Here is a 17,163-nt window from a genome sequence, read left to right on the forward strand (position 1 = left end):
ACCAAAATAAGCCGAAGTAGTTGTGTATTAGTGCCGAAGAAAAACGTGCGTAAGATACACATAGACTAAATTAAAAATAGATGGGAGTAAACCAGACCATACATGCAGTCATATGTGTATTCAAAAGGAACAGAAAATGTGGTCTTGTAACCATACCTAAAAGACGATTTAATTGAACGAAATCATTACGTCAGTCCAAATTAAAAGTGTATTCCTCTTATCTGAAACTGGAAGGAGAAAATAACTAGGAGCAGTGCCAAAAATTACTGCAGATTAAGGAAAGGGGCAACCAGTACTTGGCAGTACCCAGAAAACACCTATTGCACAAATAGGTAATGATTAGTGAACTACCTGTAGTCGGGCTGTTAAGTGTAAGTGTGCCACAGTAGGAAAAAGTCCAAACAGATGAAGAGTAACCATAAGTAGGGGACCCTGATAAGTCTGAGGTCGTGATTGTAAAAACAGATACAGAGCCATTAATCCAAAAGATATGCTAGAAGCCATAAATTCCCCAAAGAGCCTACCAATATGTTCCGTGAATGGTTATATAACCAATGTTTATATATCCCAAATTAGGTAAACCAAACCCGTGCCAAGAGACACGTAATGCCCGAGTGCCATAAAACTATTAATGTTTATACGGGTCGGCAGAGCAGTAAGCACGGAGACACGCTGTTACAGATACCTATCGAAAAAGAAGGTATGTAAACAGCTAAGTATAACGTTCGCGAAAACTCACCAAAAACAATTGAGTGTCAAAGGCCACAAATAGTATACAGAAATCAAGAAACATTAATATCACGTAGTTTAAGGTTAATCATCCGAAACCAATCTGAATGACCATTTGTGGCCACGTAACAAAATAGTAAATATTGGTAGCTAAAGTCCAAAACAACAGTGAGCGCAAAACCGCGCTGTAGCAAGGCCCCCCTCATCGTACTCCTTTATAAACATACTGGGTAAACAAGTCCAGAGACGCACTGTAACAAAAAAAACCCTGACCGTAGTTCTCTAAACACAGCTGGATAAGCGCCGGGCCCGTGACTCACCGTAAACGGCCGAGTGCCGTAGACTCGAGTTGTTCTAAATCAGTTAGAGGAATAGGTGAAACGTTGTACGCGTTACTTAAGGTCTATGTGTTTGACAAGGAAAGTGTTAACGGACTAAACTACCAAGGAACCGGGAGACACAGAAAACACAGTGTTCAAAACAGAGTACAGCAACCTGAGTGGCGGCCATATTGTAATAGGAAACACGGTGCAAAGAAACAATAGACGGTGGGGAGACACAAACTGCAATAGTGAATGTTTGTGAAAGGTAGGAAGAAACTGTAAGAAAAAGCAGGGAACACCATTGTGCAAGAAGAAAAGTACATAGAGAAATGAATCGCTACTGTAGAAGGATAGCCCTCAAAATTGAGTGGAACATCTATGAGTACAAGAGTCTAAGAAAAAGAGTTCAATTAAGAACAAAGTGAAAAGTTTACAAGTAAAGCACCATAGGCTGTGAAATTACATATTGCGAGAACATGTGTATGCAAAACAAAGAAGAACAATAGTACAGATGGGTAGCAATTTTGTCGAAAAACTAGGTAATACAAATATATATGAGCAAACATAACAATAGCCCTTTATAGAAAAGTGGTCAATGTCCCATAATGCTACCCATATATTTTGATACCAAACATCTAGAACAACTATTTGCAAATAAAAATGCCCCAAGGCTACAAATATGCATGATGATACAAATATTGATACATGTATGTAAACAGAGACGATAACCAGTAGCAAGAAATACATTTTGAAAAATTAGGCAACCAAAATTTGCAAATAAGCATAGTTACTACAATGCCACTAAAGAAGTGTGGCTAATGTCCCATGCTGACACATATGAACATTGAGTCAAACATCCTAAGAAAATATAAAAGTGTAACAACGAAAACCAGTTTATAAGTAACAGCCAATGTTGATATAGAAATGCAGAGTTTTTGTGTACACATGATGGATAATATGAGAAAATTCATACAGCAAAGGACCAATATAATACAGTAGATACTAGCTTAGGAATGCATGTAACTCCCGGTCAGTATTGAGACCCATTTCCACAGCCCGAAGTTTTAGTATCCATTTTGCCTCGCACTTGCTTAGATCCTTTGTTCTATCCCCCAATCTGGATGAGGTGTGTACATGGGTAATCCCATGAAATCTGATGTTAAGAATGTCCTTCTCCCCATGCTGTAGGTTAAAATGTGTTGCAAGAGGGTAAGTAACAGTGTGATTCCTGATCGCTCTAACATGTTCTTGTATTCGTTCTTTAAGAGGACGAATAGTGCTACCCACATATATCAATCCACATACGCAAATAATGCAGTAGACCGTATACTTGGTGTTACAGTTGATAAAATGTTTAATTTGATGGGTAGCATCCGTATTGTAAGAAAAAGTTGTAGTTTTGTTAAGGGCCATTTGGCATGACACACAGCAACCACATTTGTAAAAACCAACCGGCTTGTTGGAAAGCCAAGTATGCGGAAGTGATTTTGTGAGAGGTGCGAGAAAGCTGGGACATAGGAAGTTCCTCAAAGTTCTACCCCTGCTATGTGTGATAGATGGTGTCATGGATGTTTAGATACTCATTACCACTTAGTATGTCCTTTTATTCGCCAGTGTGATGGTCACACTTCCCAGATGAGTCGAGCCACAAGTCCCAAATAGCATGTGCACCATATCTTCAGCTTTACTGAGGTTGTCTTCTCTATTTCTGTCTGAGGATGAATTCATAGCTCCTATTTGACCACCTGGCAATACTTAAAGGGCATATTATTCTTGGGAACTCTAGAGGAAAATCATACAAGATATGATTTCTTCTACTACTGATAAGGCTCCATACTATGCCAGATTTGGTTGCTAGAGAATGTCAGTGGAAAGAATTTAACTCAGTAAGCCATCTTGCCTGTTCGCTGTTATTCATTCAGATCAGATTAGAGAATATTGCAGAAATACTTTATACAACCATCCAAGAGACAGGATTCCAGTCTTACGTCTAAGACCAGGAACACGACTACAGGCTCCTTTGCAGGTCTGTCTGCACATAATTTCATTTCAGAGGTTATCTCTGCCTCAACATAAGTTTTTGCTCTGTGAACCGGGAAAAGAAAAAACTTAATTAAAATCTTACAATTGAAAATAACTGGATTTCTGGTAAACCTGTAAATCACATAGGCTTTATGCGATTTTCGATTTCCTCTTTCAGATCTTGGTGGGATCTAGTTTGGGAGGCTGGCTGATGCTTCTTGCTGCAATCGCACGTCCAGAAAAGGTTGCCGCTCTAGTTGGTGTAGCTGCGGCTGCGGACCATGTTGTAACATCTTTCAATCAGCTTACAGTGGAGGTAATTATGATTTCTGTATATTTACAAATGAAAGTGCTTTGAGGTTTTTAGTGTGATCCCAGGTGATCTACTTGATGCATTTATCATGTAAATCCATTGCGACCTTCATTGTACAAGTTATCTCAAAACACTATGACACTGGATTCCTTTGATACTTGGCAGAGTTTATAGCCATATTTTCATGCAGACTTATTCCACAGCCACCGCGTTGACTCTCGTTCTTTAAGCCAATAGACATCAGTGCTAATGTTATCAGCAGCCATGGAGCTTTTTTCTTAAAGCAGGGAGGCATAAACACATGCCTATGTTAGCTGTCCTTATTCCTCTCCCTCTTTGGGTACTGTACCAAAGGAATGGAGACAGCCATAAATAACCCTCTTTTAAAGAAACCTTCCCTTGACCCCCACGGTCATGGCCAACTTTCAGACTGCCTTGCTGATCCTGATGTTTGTTAAACTGACTTAGACTGCAGTGAACAAACAGCTAACTATATGTTTCAAATCACCAACTTTTGGACAAAGTATAATCTTCTGAAAAGGTCTCTCTACCGAGATATCGCTGGCCAAAACTACTTTGAATATTAGACACATCATTGGTGGGGGGAGAAGTGTGGGCTCTGATTTTATCAGATCTGTCAGCAGCTTTTGACACCCTCTCCCACTCCACTCTGTTACAGATATTGAAAATAACTGGTCTTGAGGGCAGTGCGTAGTTCTCCTCCTTTTTGAAAGATCAGATGGAGTCAGCGCCACTAGAACATTTTAGATCAACCCCCTAACCGCTACAGGGGTCTGTCGAGGATCTGTCTTGAGCCACACTCTATTTTAGTTTTTGCGTGGCCTGCTTGGTGAATCCGAGGCTATCAACCAGCATTACATTTTATTTTTTTGCCAATGATACACAAATGACCATCATGTTAGAAGAAAATCCAAGTAGGATGGCTGGTAACATCTGGAGTTGCCTTCTCCAGGAACATGTAGATTGCATGAGAGCAAATTCTCTGGTGCTCTGCAGAGAAAAACTGAAATCATGGTATTTGGGTCAGGGGCCTCTTGTTCACTAGAGTGGTGACCAGAGTCGTTGGGAGCCCTGCTAACTCCATCCCATCAGGCTTGTAATCTGGGAATTTGGGTGGCATCTGAGCCATCTTTAAGGATTGTATTAAAATCGTCTCTGTAGGTTCATATTGCTGAAAGCCATTAGGAAAATACTCCCTTTTATTCCTGCCTCATCTGGGAAGGACCTGGTCCAGGCCCAGATCCTATTTAGAAAGGATTACTGAAACTTGTTATAGGTAGGCTTGCCAAAGTATCTCCTGCATAGTTTGCAGCGATTACAGAATGCAGTGACTAAGCTGGTTCTGGGCTTAAATAAATCGAGATCAATTTGCAGTGAATTGGCTACATTGCACCAGCTCCCACGGATTATCCAGGCCAACAAGCCCTAAGATTAGCCACTATCTTTATCCCACCCTGATGTGAATGGCAGGGATATGCCAACACAATCCCATAAATACAGCAGGGACCACATAATACACCCACTGGATGGGGTAATAGTACAACCAATAGCACAGCAATTGTCATGTGGGCTCACTCAGCTAGAGCTAGCAACCCCCTAAGTCCGTTATCCTCTGTGATCTACATTAAATCATTGAAAATCAATTTAAGTGCCCCTGTATCAAATTCATAATGGATCTTATTACATTGATACAAATGCTGGATGCATAATAAATTTGTACATGTATCTTTTTTTTTATATTTGATTCGTTTTTCAATATACAAACAAAGTATCATGAAAAGTTGATAGTGAAGATGATGTAGTGCTCACATAACATACAGAACTCAAATACATACAATATAATGACATACTGTACATTCACCAATAGTTTCTATAACTGGAGGTAAGTCCTATGGGAAGCCCCAACAATCAGCTGAAACCACACGCTTTAGTAAAATCACAACCATATGGGAGACTATTGTCGAAGTTTCGACCCCAAATGACTAGGGGTCTCCTTAGGAGACAGTCATCCACCTAACACACCTAGAAAATCAAAAAACCCAAATTAAATAATACACCAGCACCTTATATCTCCTACATCTAAAACGGAGTATAATAATCTCTCCACTGTCTGGTACAAACATAGTCATTCAGTCTAACTTCAGTACCTTGTATCGCATATGTATCACTCAGTACACATGCCTAACCACAGCCAAAAGTGCAGCATGCGGAAAATGCTGTGAGGTGTCACATGCAGGTGAAGACCAAAACAACATATGTCTTACAATCAGTTAACTCAATTTGTAGCCAAAACATGTAAAGGATCATAGTGGAAACAACTCCATAGTTCAAGTGGTTCTTCATGCCAGATTAGTGCCCACTATGTGGTTCATGCAAAGAATTAAATCTTACATGTGCATGGTCATCCAATGCCCAAGCTGCTCACTATTCCATTATTCAGTGTGAATACTCTGTAAAATATCATACGGATAGGTTTAAAACCTGTTCCTCCGCAAGTGGTGTCGTACGCGGCTAACAGCCTGTGATCAGACTTACATAGGAGTAGTCGTTTATATGAGTATTTGTAAATACTACCTGGTGCGCACCCCCAAATTCGCATCCCCTCTGTCATAAAAGAAAACTGAAACATAATCCTATTCAATATCAGCAAGAAGAAACGCCTCTTATACACTAAATGTCCTGCTCCATTCGCAGTCAATCTACTTGACTAAACCGAGGTGGTGTGTGCATACACTTAGATTCTGCCTCTCCGAGCTACGCACTACTAGCATCTGAAAGATGTGGCAGCCGCAAATCTGTTAAATGTCTGATGGATCCTGAACAACTAGACCTCGTCTAAGCGGCCATCATCTTAAGTTGGTCAAACCCACTCAGAGTAGTACAAACTCCTGTGGTCAAACCCACTCAGAGTGATATGGACTCCCAGACCAGGGGTCATGGGGGGGATGGGGCATAGTCAGTAATTGCAGCTCGTCACAACCATAGGCAGGCGCGGACCGTGGCAGACCTAGGTCATCTTATAGCTAGAAGGAAACTTGGCCAACGATCCACTATTGGTGTTCATTTCACCATGATTTACTTAGTGTAAGGTGGTGCTTCCAAGTAGCCTTATATTCTCACATGAAAAAAAATAGTAAAAAGTCTGCACCTATCTCCACACACTCCTTTGCCCACCCTACAAAATGCAAGATGTACACTCTGTGCTCTCTATGTCGCTCAGTGAGCTAGTCCTGGATTTCTACATTCGCTAATCAACCTTTCTTTATTTTTGAGTCTGCTATTTATGAGCTCTTTATTGTGCTGATCTGAAATTAACCAGATAAACAAGCATTATTTTTTCTGCATCCGTGTTGAGTTTCTTTTTGTTGTGTATCTCCTGTGGTTATTGTGTGTGTGTTGCACAAGTACTTTACACATTGCCTTCCATGTTGGTCATGACCGATCTGTGCCAGGCTACCAGAGGGTGAGCACAGGCTAATTTATGTGGTGTCATTGACTTGCCCTGACAAGGATTGTGGTCCCTACTTGGACAGGGTGCATACCCCTGCCAGCGAGACCCAGCTTCTAACAGCCACATCTTGATTAAATCAATGAAGTAGTGTATTCAAGTGCTTTCTCTAACTGACCTGCATGCAATGTGCCTTCGAAATTTCATACCACTCTGCGCACATCTAAACAGGGAGAAAAAGATCACTTGCTTTAAACCAAACTGAAAGGTCTCGCTCAATTATTCATAAACCTTTTGGGACCTTTGTTTCTATGGACATACCTTTGTGAGATTCTTTGAGGCACTCAGTGGGTACTGTTGGAGTTTTCTCTGTCATACCATAATAAAATGAGGGAACATGGGTGGCACCACCTGTCGACATGGAGAAGGAATTGCAGCATGTTTCCACATCCAGCCTTCCTCCTGGAGAGAGTCCCAAGATGAGGATCTGCAGTTGAGGTGTCCTACAGCAAGAGAGTTTCTCAAGCTAAATAAGTAACTTATTAACCTCTTTCACAACTTTTGGTTGACCCTAAAGTAAGAAATGTCCATCCAATTTGATTCCTCAACGATGTGTCGAGTTTGTGGTGGCAATTTTGTATACTGTACTAATCAAACTATTCTGTTCACCAGAGATAAGTCAGGCATTTCTGAGGAAAAACTAGGGCTTTACTCGAAACAGCAATTCATTCAGCTGGGCAGCTTCTTTTCTGAGTTTGATGTCATCCTGCATTTTCCTAATTACGCATGCAGGTCTCTATATGAAACCTCTGCAGGAGTGCTTCTAGTCACATTGGCCCCAGGTCTCGTGGGAAATCACAGTACTAATATTAGTAAGAACAAGCAGTCTCCTCTCTGCCATACAAAAGTGGAGAATTTGAGAGAAGGTTTCACTTTAGCTGTTCATGACAATGTGGGAACACGTGTCCATTGGGGTAGGGCACATGTGAATGATCTCTCCTTACAGTCATTTAAATCTCCTCTGGATCCCTTTAGCACATTTATAACCTGAAGTTAAAATCTATTAGGTCACCTTTTTAGACTTCTCTGTGGAGGAAATCCATCCTCTTCCAGGTGACGCACCCAGTGCGTTCTCCGTTAGGGGTCATGGTGGAATGAGGTTGGTTGTGTGGTTCATGAAGATTTAAAAGCTGTGGCACTGGTCGGTTCATCAAAAGATGCACTTGGCAGAGTCCAGCAGCTGTCAGCTATCTGCAATATTTTAAAAAGTAGGTGATTTATGCAGCCCCTTAGAGGAGATTGAGTGTCACACGTTCAGAAGATGTTGTGCAGTTTTTTTCGATTCTTGGAAGCGCTGTTGGAAGATCTGTTTGCAAGTGAAGAAAACAAGAAATAGAAACTCTCCGTAGCTAAGCACCCTGATCGAAGGTCCCTGGAAAATTCACTTTCATTTTGCTGGCGCCACAGTTTTTTGTATGCTTTGGTTTCATTCACCTAGTCATAATCGCTTTGAGGAAATTCAGGAATCTGTGTCAGCAGTGATTCTCACAGCTTAAATCTCGGCGAGGCAAGTGTATTACCATGATATATTATAACTGATTGTAACCAGCCTTCCTCCACTCAGTTTAACCCCTTCACTTCAGATGTCCCCCCCAATAGACATTTATAACCTCTAGAACAATGGTGTTCAGTCTTTCAATGTGACACCCCCCCCCCCCCGCCCGAAAATAAAATATCCAGGCCCCATTGGAATTTTTCATAATTATTTTATTATTTGGCAATTTAAAAATATGTTTAGACTTATTTCAACATTGCAGTTACATTCCGTTACTCTCCGTTACTCTTTTGAAAATGTAATCAAATACATGATGCCAAACACACTATTCTTGTCTGGCAGGCTTATTAACGTATAAAAGTAGCCACAGTGGTTTTGAGGAGTATTTGTAGTCCCTTCCCTTTTGACAAATACTCCCAGCTTGGATATACATGATAAAACATGCTAGTGATGGCCCATTACTGCTGCTAATGTTTTCAGCTTAAAACAAAGCCCTGTTGTTAGAATAATGCTTCTTTTGGCCAGAGCCTGGCATTCCCCTGGGATCACTTGGGGGTACCTAGATTGAAGATCCTTGCTCTAGAAAGTTGTAGACAAATTCTAAAGGGCATTCAGGCAATTCTTCAGAGATCGCACTTGAGTTGAAGTACAAAAGATTGTTTGGCACTTGCCCTTGACCGTAACCTTTTAACTTAACAAGGGTAGGCCTTTTGTACTCTGTCTGTAATAGCTGTGAAAGGAGGCCTTCAGCACAGTTCTTTTAGAATTATGTGTCGACAATTAGTGAATGCTAAAACTCGTATTCAAAGTTTTCTTGTTAGTTTTCTACTGAAATGATTTAATGGAAGGCTTGAAAAGTGTTTTTTTCATTGTGACTGTGCCCTCCTGGGAATTATCAAAATTTAAGGAAACAATTTTTTAGCCATTGTATAAATGCAGAGTCTAGTATGTGTCCTGTAAGTGACGTTTCTAGTGGCTATAGCTACCTCCGGACGGGGAAACGAGACACAGGCCTTGTTGTCTGAGTCTTTTGCACTTTTTCACAGACAAAGTAGAGGCTTAGAACACACCCTACTTTCTTTAGCTAAAGTGATAAAACAAACATCTCGAATCTCATGTTTTTCACCAAAACCATTTACTGCTAGTAGAGCTGTTCTACTTTCGATCTGAAAAGGGCTTTCTGGTTTTAATTTGAGAGAGAAAAAAAATTCACTGTGAGGTCAATTGTTTCTTATGCACAAGGTAATACCAGTAAAGCAGTTAAGTAAACCGTCTTTCTAGGTGGATTAATTGCTTAACATTGTCCTACCTAAAATCATACAACTCTGAGAGCTAATTCAGAGAAACAGAAATCTGCCCTCCGCAAAGTGTATTTTACTGATTTCTTTAGAGCAGGAGATTGACTATACCTTCTGCTCTCGTTGCCATTTGTATTCGGTCATAAGAACTAATTCCTAAGTAGGTCAGGCGCCTTCCAACCATTAATTTTGCTTAGCACCTCAAATGTCTCTTCCTTTAGGTGGAGGTGCTGCATGTATCCCAAGGATTGTGAATTTGGGAAGGGTCTCTTCTTCGATTCATAATCAGTCCTCCCATCTTTAATGGTTGACAAAATTGTTGACACTGAAAAAATGAATTGAGGTACAATGGCTCCTGGTGCGAAGTTATACGGCCCAAAATAAGCCACACTTGCCTTAAAGACTAATTTTGAAATGACGGTCACCACTTTTCTAGATGATGCATTATTAAAAGTGTTTCTATTGTTTGAATTAATAAAAAAGTGTAAAACGATGCGTAGAAAACAATGGTTTATATATGCTAAAAATGTAAACATAAAATATTAATTATTTTTAGGGTACTGGCAGACTGTTGGGAATTATTCTAAATATTATGACTCTGAAGAGGAGCCCCAGTGAGTATCCCTAATGTTAATAGGCAAGTCATGTGCCCTTTTCTCCGCTCACCTTGTCAGTATCCCTGGTAGTGAGAGTCCAAATGCTTAGATTACTGCTTTTTCTTTGAGATGTCCACAAGCATAGTTTTCTAGTGCTATGATGTTCCATTTCTAGCTAATCCTACCTGTATAGCACTGTTCACAGTGCAAAATTGTCACTCCATGTCTTCCAAGAGACACCACATCTATCTCCTAAAACGCCAATAGTATGTAGAAGGTAAATTACCACTGCTGCCAGAGTAGGCACCCTTGCCATTTGCTCTTCCTCTGATTTTCATGTTTTCTCCTGCTGCATGATCACACTACTCACAAGTGTAAATACTGCAGACCATCTCCACAGTTGAGCCGTGATTGGACTGTTCATCCCATGGACCTAGCAGCCTTTTCAGGAGACCAGTGCCCCAGCTCTCGTCTTATTTCTCTCCTCTGTCGAAACTGCACTGTACTACTGAGCAGCCACTGCTCCACACCGCTTTGCATAAATACTTTATTCAGCCAACTTAGATCATCCTGCTGTATCCTTTATTTTTACGGTTCTAATCCTGCACTCCTTGTGTCCCTTGGCTTCTCATTGAGTGTTTTCAGCATCTTCTTGTACTGCTTGTGAACTCTTTAGAATCTCTACTCTACCATCCAGAGGCTAAGACCTCCTTAACTTGCACAGCCTGCTAAGAACAAGCATATTAATCCCTTGCAACAGCGGCAGTGAACGCATACGCTCTTAGCAGCAGTGAAGAAGGACTTCTCAGCCTTTCTAAAGCAGTGTATCCACTCCAGTGAGTTAACATCATAGCTGCAACAGCTTAATGGATCCCCCAGAAATGCACATCAGATCAGCATTACCACAGGCCAGGGCTACTTTAAGGAATGCTAGACAATGCAATCATGACATAAACTGATGACACATGCTTCATGCTCACTGACCCATTCCTTTGTTCTTGAACAGCTGACAGCGGCTGTGTCTACCATCTATCAATACCCACTATAGCAGAGTGACAACTGCGGAAACACGTGTGCTTTTAGTCAGTAGTTGTATCTGTATTAGGGAGCTTATTGTTGGATGTGTGCTAGAGTTAGGACAGTATCATTTAACCTTTGCTGTTGTGCAACATATGTATATCCTCACAGTGGGTGAGCAGCCTTATAGAGCAGTTTTTTTGTTTTTTCATTTTGTTTTTTAAAGAACAGTTGTGAAATATACTTCCTTCCTAATTTACTAGTGGGAAGCTCCCTACAAGATTTTAAATACGAATTCCTCATGATAGACCATATGGCAAGACCAGAGGATGTCTCGATAATTCGAAAGTCAATCCATGTTGGTAAGAGATTCCCGTTTTAACTTTTTCATAATTTTTTATTAGTCCACTTCACCACAAAGCAGCAGGAACAGTGAGGTAGGCTATTTAAAGAGAAATATATCAATGAAGCTGATGGATTGATAGCTACGTTTAGTTAGATTATAATAAATCATATAGTGTAGCTCACTCAGCTATATGTAAGATATGTAACACAACTTTATACACAGCTCAGTACCCCAAGAGCCTGATATCAGATCACTAAACACAAACAGTGGCATATGTAAGCAGCAAAGGATAATACCCACTTTCTTTTTAAGGACCGATATGCCACACCTTGTTGATCATGGCAACAGGAGAAAACTACAGTTTGGGAGTCTACCCACTGACAAAACACTGCTTCCTCCCTCAGTAGTACTAATGTCAAACCTTCTGAAATGCTTTTTCAATCTTGTATAAAGGAGCAGCAGAGCAAACACTGTATAATCATTACAGTGCAGTCCTCAATATCTCTAGATGTCTTATTTCTTCTTTTCCATCTGCTAGTAACTTGACTTATGGGCGAAGGTTTCCAAATCCCAAACAGATAACCTTTTTTCTATGGAGAATATTTCACATCCAAGTAAGATTTACAATCTGGTAATGTTTTATATTTCAAATAGTCCCTACTAAAAAATAAATCCTAAAATTCTTTACAGTATTCCAATCACGTAATCTAGGTTGTCTGTCTTGGTGATAGCACTCAGGCTATCACCATAACACACAGCCACAGCAGAGTAAATGCTGTATTCCTTCCCAAATGTTCTCATATCAAATCCCTATTAAAAAAAAAACCTGGTGTTGGTACGTAACCAAATCTTCAACCCTTTGATATGCCAAAGTCACCATACAGATGCCGACTCTACACTCTTTTTTTATATTTGTAGATTTTTGTTTTTGTGAAATAAGAATAAACCATTAAAAAAAAAAACTGAATAAAACAAAAACTCTATAGTGGTCCAGATATTTTACAAAAACTTTAATATGAAGAAAAGATGGAGTAAAAACAAATGCAGACTCTTTTGAACTTAAAAACCTAGGGCAAGGTGTACACAGTTTCAGCATTTGCAAACCCTCCGAATCTGTAAATCAGAGGGTTTGTCAATGCTAAACCAGTTTTTCCTATGTACTAAATGCATTTAGCAATTCAGAAAATTGTTCCCAAATCGCTAAATGTGTTTAGAAATGGATACTGATATATTATTTGGATATCCCCCTCAAATACCAAGTCAGTATGTTGTGTATCTGTGTCTTGAGACCGAAACAGTCGCAAAACATTAATATTTTACTGGGATTTCAAAAAAGTTGTTAACCCATACCCCTCTGGGACCCCTTACCCCTTTCTGAAAAAACAAAAACAGAGATTCACTAACACGATACTGAATCGCAGCTGGAGTTTGCAAATACAAACCCATTGCTATTTGGAAGGAGTTTATTTAGTGTGTTCCTTCCAAATAACGATTCACTATGGGATATGTTAATGTTTTGCAACTGAAATTGGCACAGACCATTGCTATTTTCCCAACAAAACATAGGTATTAGTAACTCATTTGCAAACAGTATGGTGTAGCCAAGAGGCCCCTTCCCGTTTGTGAATATTGGCAAAAATATTTTTTAGAATAGGCAATGTTCCAAGGAACCACTGTTTACTCCTAGAAGAGTTTATAAAACATTTCATGTCATTTTTTTTATTTTAAATAAGCCATATTTGCTTCTAAGGAAATTGGGCTCCATTTAAAAAGAATGTACTTCATTAAAACACAATAACTCTCATGGTGGTCTAGGACCCACAATGCTGGTGTTACCACTCAATTATAGTGAGTCATCATTTGTGACCTACCACATGAATATTGATGAGCTAGGTCGGATTGCAACCCACTGCAATTTAGAATTTTGTCAACCGAACTATTAGAACATAGGTCCGATTGTAAAATTCCACACTTATAAAAATCCTGGTCACTAATTGCTACCAGTTTTTGCAACTAGTACATCTGGCCTATGGGTAAGAAATGCCTAAATCTGCATGATTCAGAACATGTTCTGATATGAGGAACTTGGGCCCCATACTTTAAACCGATACATTCAAGAAACTGTATTTTGGAGGTAGCGCTCGTTCCCCAAAGATGTTTTAAATTCTATTTATTAGAAATGATTTTTGATATGCAGAGCATGCCTCGAATGTACTGTATTTATTTGTTGTATGGAAGTGGCTCATCACTTCTAGGAAGCGGCTATTTGTATATAGTTTCAGGAACAAATTTGAAGCAGGAGAAAATAATTATTTTAATGTCCTGCAGGATATTAAAGTTTTTACTAAACTGGGAATTTGGTGAATCTTAAGCGCTTTGATGGCAGAAAAAAATAGTTTATCAAACTGGATTTTTTTTTTAATGGATTTAAGAGGTTTCTACACTGTCTTATATCGAAGATTGTCCCCGTAAATGTGCAAATAATGTGGAGAAATTTAGTGATATAAATGGGAAGCATATTTGGAGTTGTATGTAACAGAATGATAATACAGTGAAGTTATTAATTGCTAATTTCCCATTTCTGCATTCTATATCCTCTCTAACTCCTCTCTAACTTTTAACTGATACAGATCGTTGCTAATCCCATATGAATGTTTTAAAAAGTACAACACTTAAGGTGTGAGTTCTTTGTTGATAAATGGAATACCACATGCCTTAAACATGTTGTTGTATTGATAAATGGATGAATTTATAATTCTTGAAAAAAATAATGAATAAAGTGGATGGGGGCACATTAGAAAGAAGCAACAGTTGTTTGATATGCTTGTTTTTTGTAGCTGCTGTTATGGTCTATAAGTTCTCCCGAGCTCAGCAGCTTACAGTGCACATGACTGTAGAAGCTGCAGTTTTATCAAAAAGATTGGGGGCTGTGTAAACTCCCACAGAAACTGAGGCCAAGTTATTTTATTTTTTATATTTTGTAAGTTGGTCACGCAACTGAACCCCACATTAAAACGAACACACACAGAATCACGAGTGAATTTGACACTTTGATCACCTGTACTTGGTCAATTTGAGACAGCTGTAGTACAAGGCTGAAGCGTTGCTAGCTTATGAAGCCTATTTGTGTCAGCTTCTTTTAATGTAAACCTGAGGGTGTTACAGCTGGAATGTAGCTAGATTCTTTTTTTGGTACAGTTGCTGTCCTGGAAAGTTCCTGCTTTCCGGCATGTGAAATGCCCCTCCTCCCCTGCTCTGCCTCCCCATTCAAGGGCAAATCCTGGCTTCTCCCTTGTTAAGGAACAACTTACCTCAGATAGTAAGTTCTTTATCTACGTTATGGTATCTTTACTTTTAAAATAGCCCTTTTATGCCCGGAACAAAGGGATGGAAGAGCAACCTTTACCTTATGTTTGTTTTCTGACTAAATCACAAAACTAAGACCTAAATATGCTGGGTAGAGCAGTTCAAAAACATTAAAAATAATTAGTTAAAATAGAGAGCACAATCGAGGCAACCCTGAGTATGGCAAAGCATTTATTTTGAGATTTGTTTTACTCTGTCCAACACCCAAGAAATCATTAAAGTGAAAATTGCAAGTAGAGAGGAAGTAGAGTCCCTATTGAATGCTGCTGCTGGGCAACATTCTACTTTAGCCACAGGCTGTGTGCAGCCCGGCTTGTTCAAATGGCCTAGGACCACCCCTTCCTTGAATATTGAGTGGTACCCATGAGCTAAACCAATTAAAGGGTAGAAAAGCATCTCATGACTCATATTCTTCGTTCTAGGACCTCCAAAACTGAATAAGTGAAAGTTGCAGGCAGGAGGGGTAATATCACAACTTCCCTAGACAATGGCACCGCATGGCAAGCTTCTAGTCAACCACCTTCTGATGGATACCTCTAACACAGATTCCTCATCTTTAAAATATTGTCCAGGCATCATACTGGATATGGAAAATTTCACAGCACTGTTCATGGACCACTAGGTGGCGCCATGCAGCTCCAGGTTGGCTTTGTTCTACACTGCAAGTGACTGTATGGAGCTGCATAACTCTGTGTGCTGCTCAGTTCCTATCTTTCTGCTCTCCAGAGGTCCGCTCTCACTATTGTTGGTTTTTGATGACAAAAGCTGTATGTCACGGAACACCAAAAGAAGTCATGGACCTTGCGCAAATCACACTCCAAGTTGAAAGAACAGACCCGTCTCCCCTCTGAAGGCCAGTCCCATGTCAGGTCATTTTCGTGATCAAAGTCATCCGATAAGTCGAAATCTAAATCAAAGAGGAAACACAAGAACTAGAAGCAGGACTCAATCTCACTTCCGATCTCTGATTGAGGAGCTGATCCTACAGTTGATTCTGCTGCACCCGAGTTCCCTAGGCCATCCATGATGCTGCAGCAGATCACGGCATTTAAGCACCTATGTTGCATATTTTGGCACTGGTCTTGCTCACTTTGGTGTGCTGTCAGGCCCCAAGGATCCGCAGGGGCCTCCAATCGAGTTATTGTTGGTGTATCAGTCCTGCACACCATCGGAGCCCCTGGAACCCAACTTAGGTGTTGCACCAAATTTGGTGCTTCCATTCTAGCTCGTAGATGTCCACAAGTCCCTCTTTCATCAACACTGATCCTGAAATTGCTGGTGCCAACTCTGGTGTCTGACCCCAAGGCAAATTTTTTCCAACCTCGTCCGAGGTAGTGCTTCAGCTCCACTCCAGTTCACCTTGGAACCCATATGACATGATTCAAACAGTGCACTTCTACTACTACAGTGCCAACCTCAGAAGCTCCATTAAGTTCTAATTCTGATCAGAGTTCACCACCACTCTGAGATGAAAATAGCGATGTTCTACAACGATACTTTGACTATTTACATACAATTTGCAGGAGGCCAGTGTGCTTAATACTTCCCCTGATACAGGGTTGAATTCTTCCCTTGGGCTGCCAATGGAAGAGAGTGCTTTCTTTGCTGTAGTAATCAGACATGCTGCCTAGGTCCTGAATCTACGACTACCTTCTGTTGAAATTAAAACAAACGTCCTACTGAAGTTTTATATCCCAGGCCTGCTTCCTTTGTGCCCTTACTCCCTCTTAAGGGAGTAAGGGCTAACTGATGCTTTTATGGGCACTTGGTTTAAGCCTTGCTTTTGTCCATCATTGAACAGGCAATGGGCCTGGCAGCCCTGATTTTCTAAGCAGCAAACTGCTCCTGAAAATTTGATTGTCCAAGCTTCCACCAGCAAGGTGAATCCCAATTAATTTCCCTTGACCCCCCCCCCTGACAGGGAGTTGAAAAAGACTGAACGGAAACACATGTTCTCTTCAGCTATCTTAGTCTTGAGATCGGTCATTGTGGGTTGTTTACTGTGTCGTTAAATGTATTTGGGACGTTGCAGCAAGATCTTGCCAGCAGTCCTGGAAGAGTTTAGGGCGCCCTTAGCTCAGATCATGCAAAATGGTCAGGATGCATCCAGATATGCCATTTGTGCTGAT

General features: G+C 40.3%; 1 protein-coding gene and 1 long non-coding RNA gene across 5 annotated transcripts in view; one reads left to right on the plus strand and one right to left on the minus strand.

Annotated features, from left to right (window-relative positions):
- The window catches only part of LOC138250259 (uncharacterized), an 83,777-nt gene extending 82,622 nt beyond the window's left edge, over window positions 1-1,155 (minus strand). For 3 of the 4 annotated variants that reach the window (XR_011194918.1, XR_011194919.1, XR_011194917.1), the window contains exon 1: window positions 1,050-1,137. This is a non-coding gene — a long non-coding RNA (uncharacterized lncRNA). Of the gene's footprint in view, window positions 1-1,049 lie in introns of all 4 variants that reach the window. The other variant, XR_011194920.1, reaches the window with a different exon arrangement.
- Window positions 1-17,163, plus strand: part of ABHD10 (abhydrolase domain containing 10, depalmitoylase) — a 188,743-nt gene that overhangs the window by 143,396 nt on the left and 28,184 nt on the right. The window contains exon 4 of the mRNA XM_069204941.1: window positions 3,253-3,390. Within this exon, the coding sequence (XP_069061042.1) occupies window positions 3,253-3,390 (138 nt within the window). The remainder of the gene's footprint in view (window positions 1-3,252; window positions 3,391-17,163) is intronic.

Source organism: Pleurodeles waltl, chromosome 8 (genome assembly GCF_031143425.1).
Source record: "Pleurodeles waltl isolate 20211129_DDA chromosome 8, aPleWal1.hap1.20221129, whole genome shotgun sequence".
Classification (NCBI taxonomy): Eukaryota; Metazoa; Chordata; class Amphibia; order Caudata; family Salamandridae; genus Pleurodeles; species Pleurodeles waltl.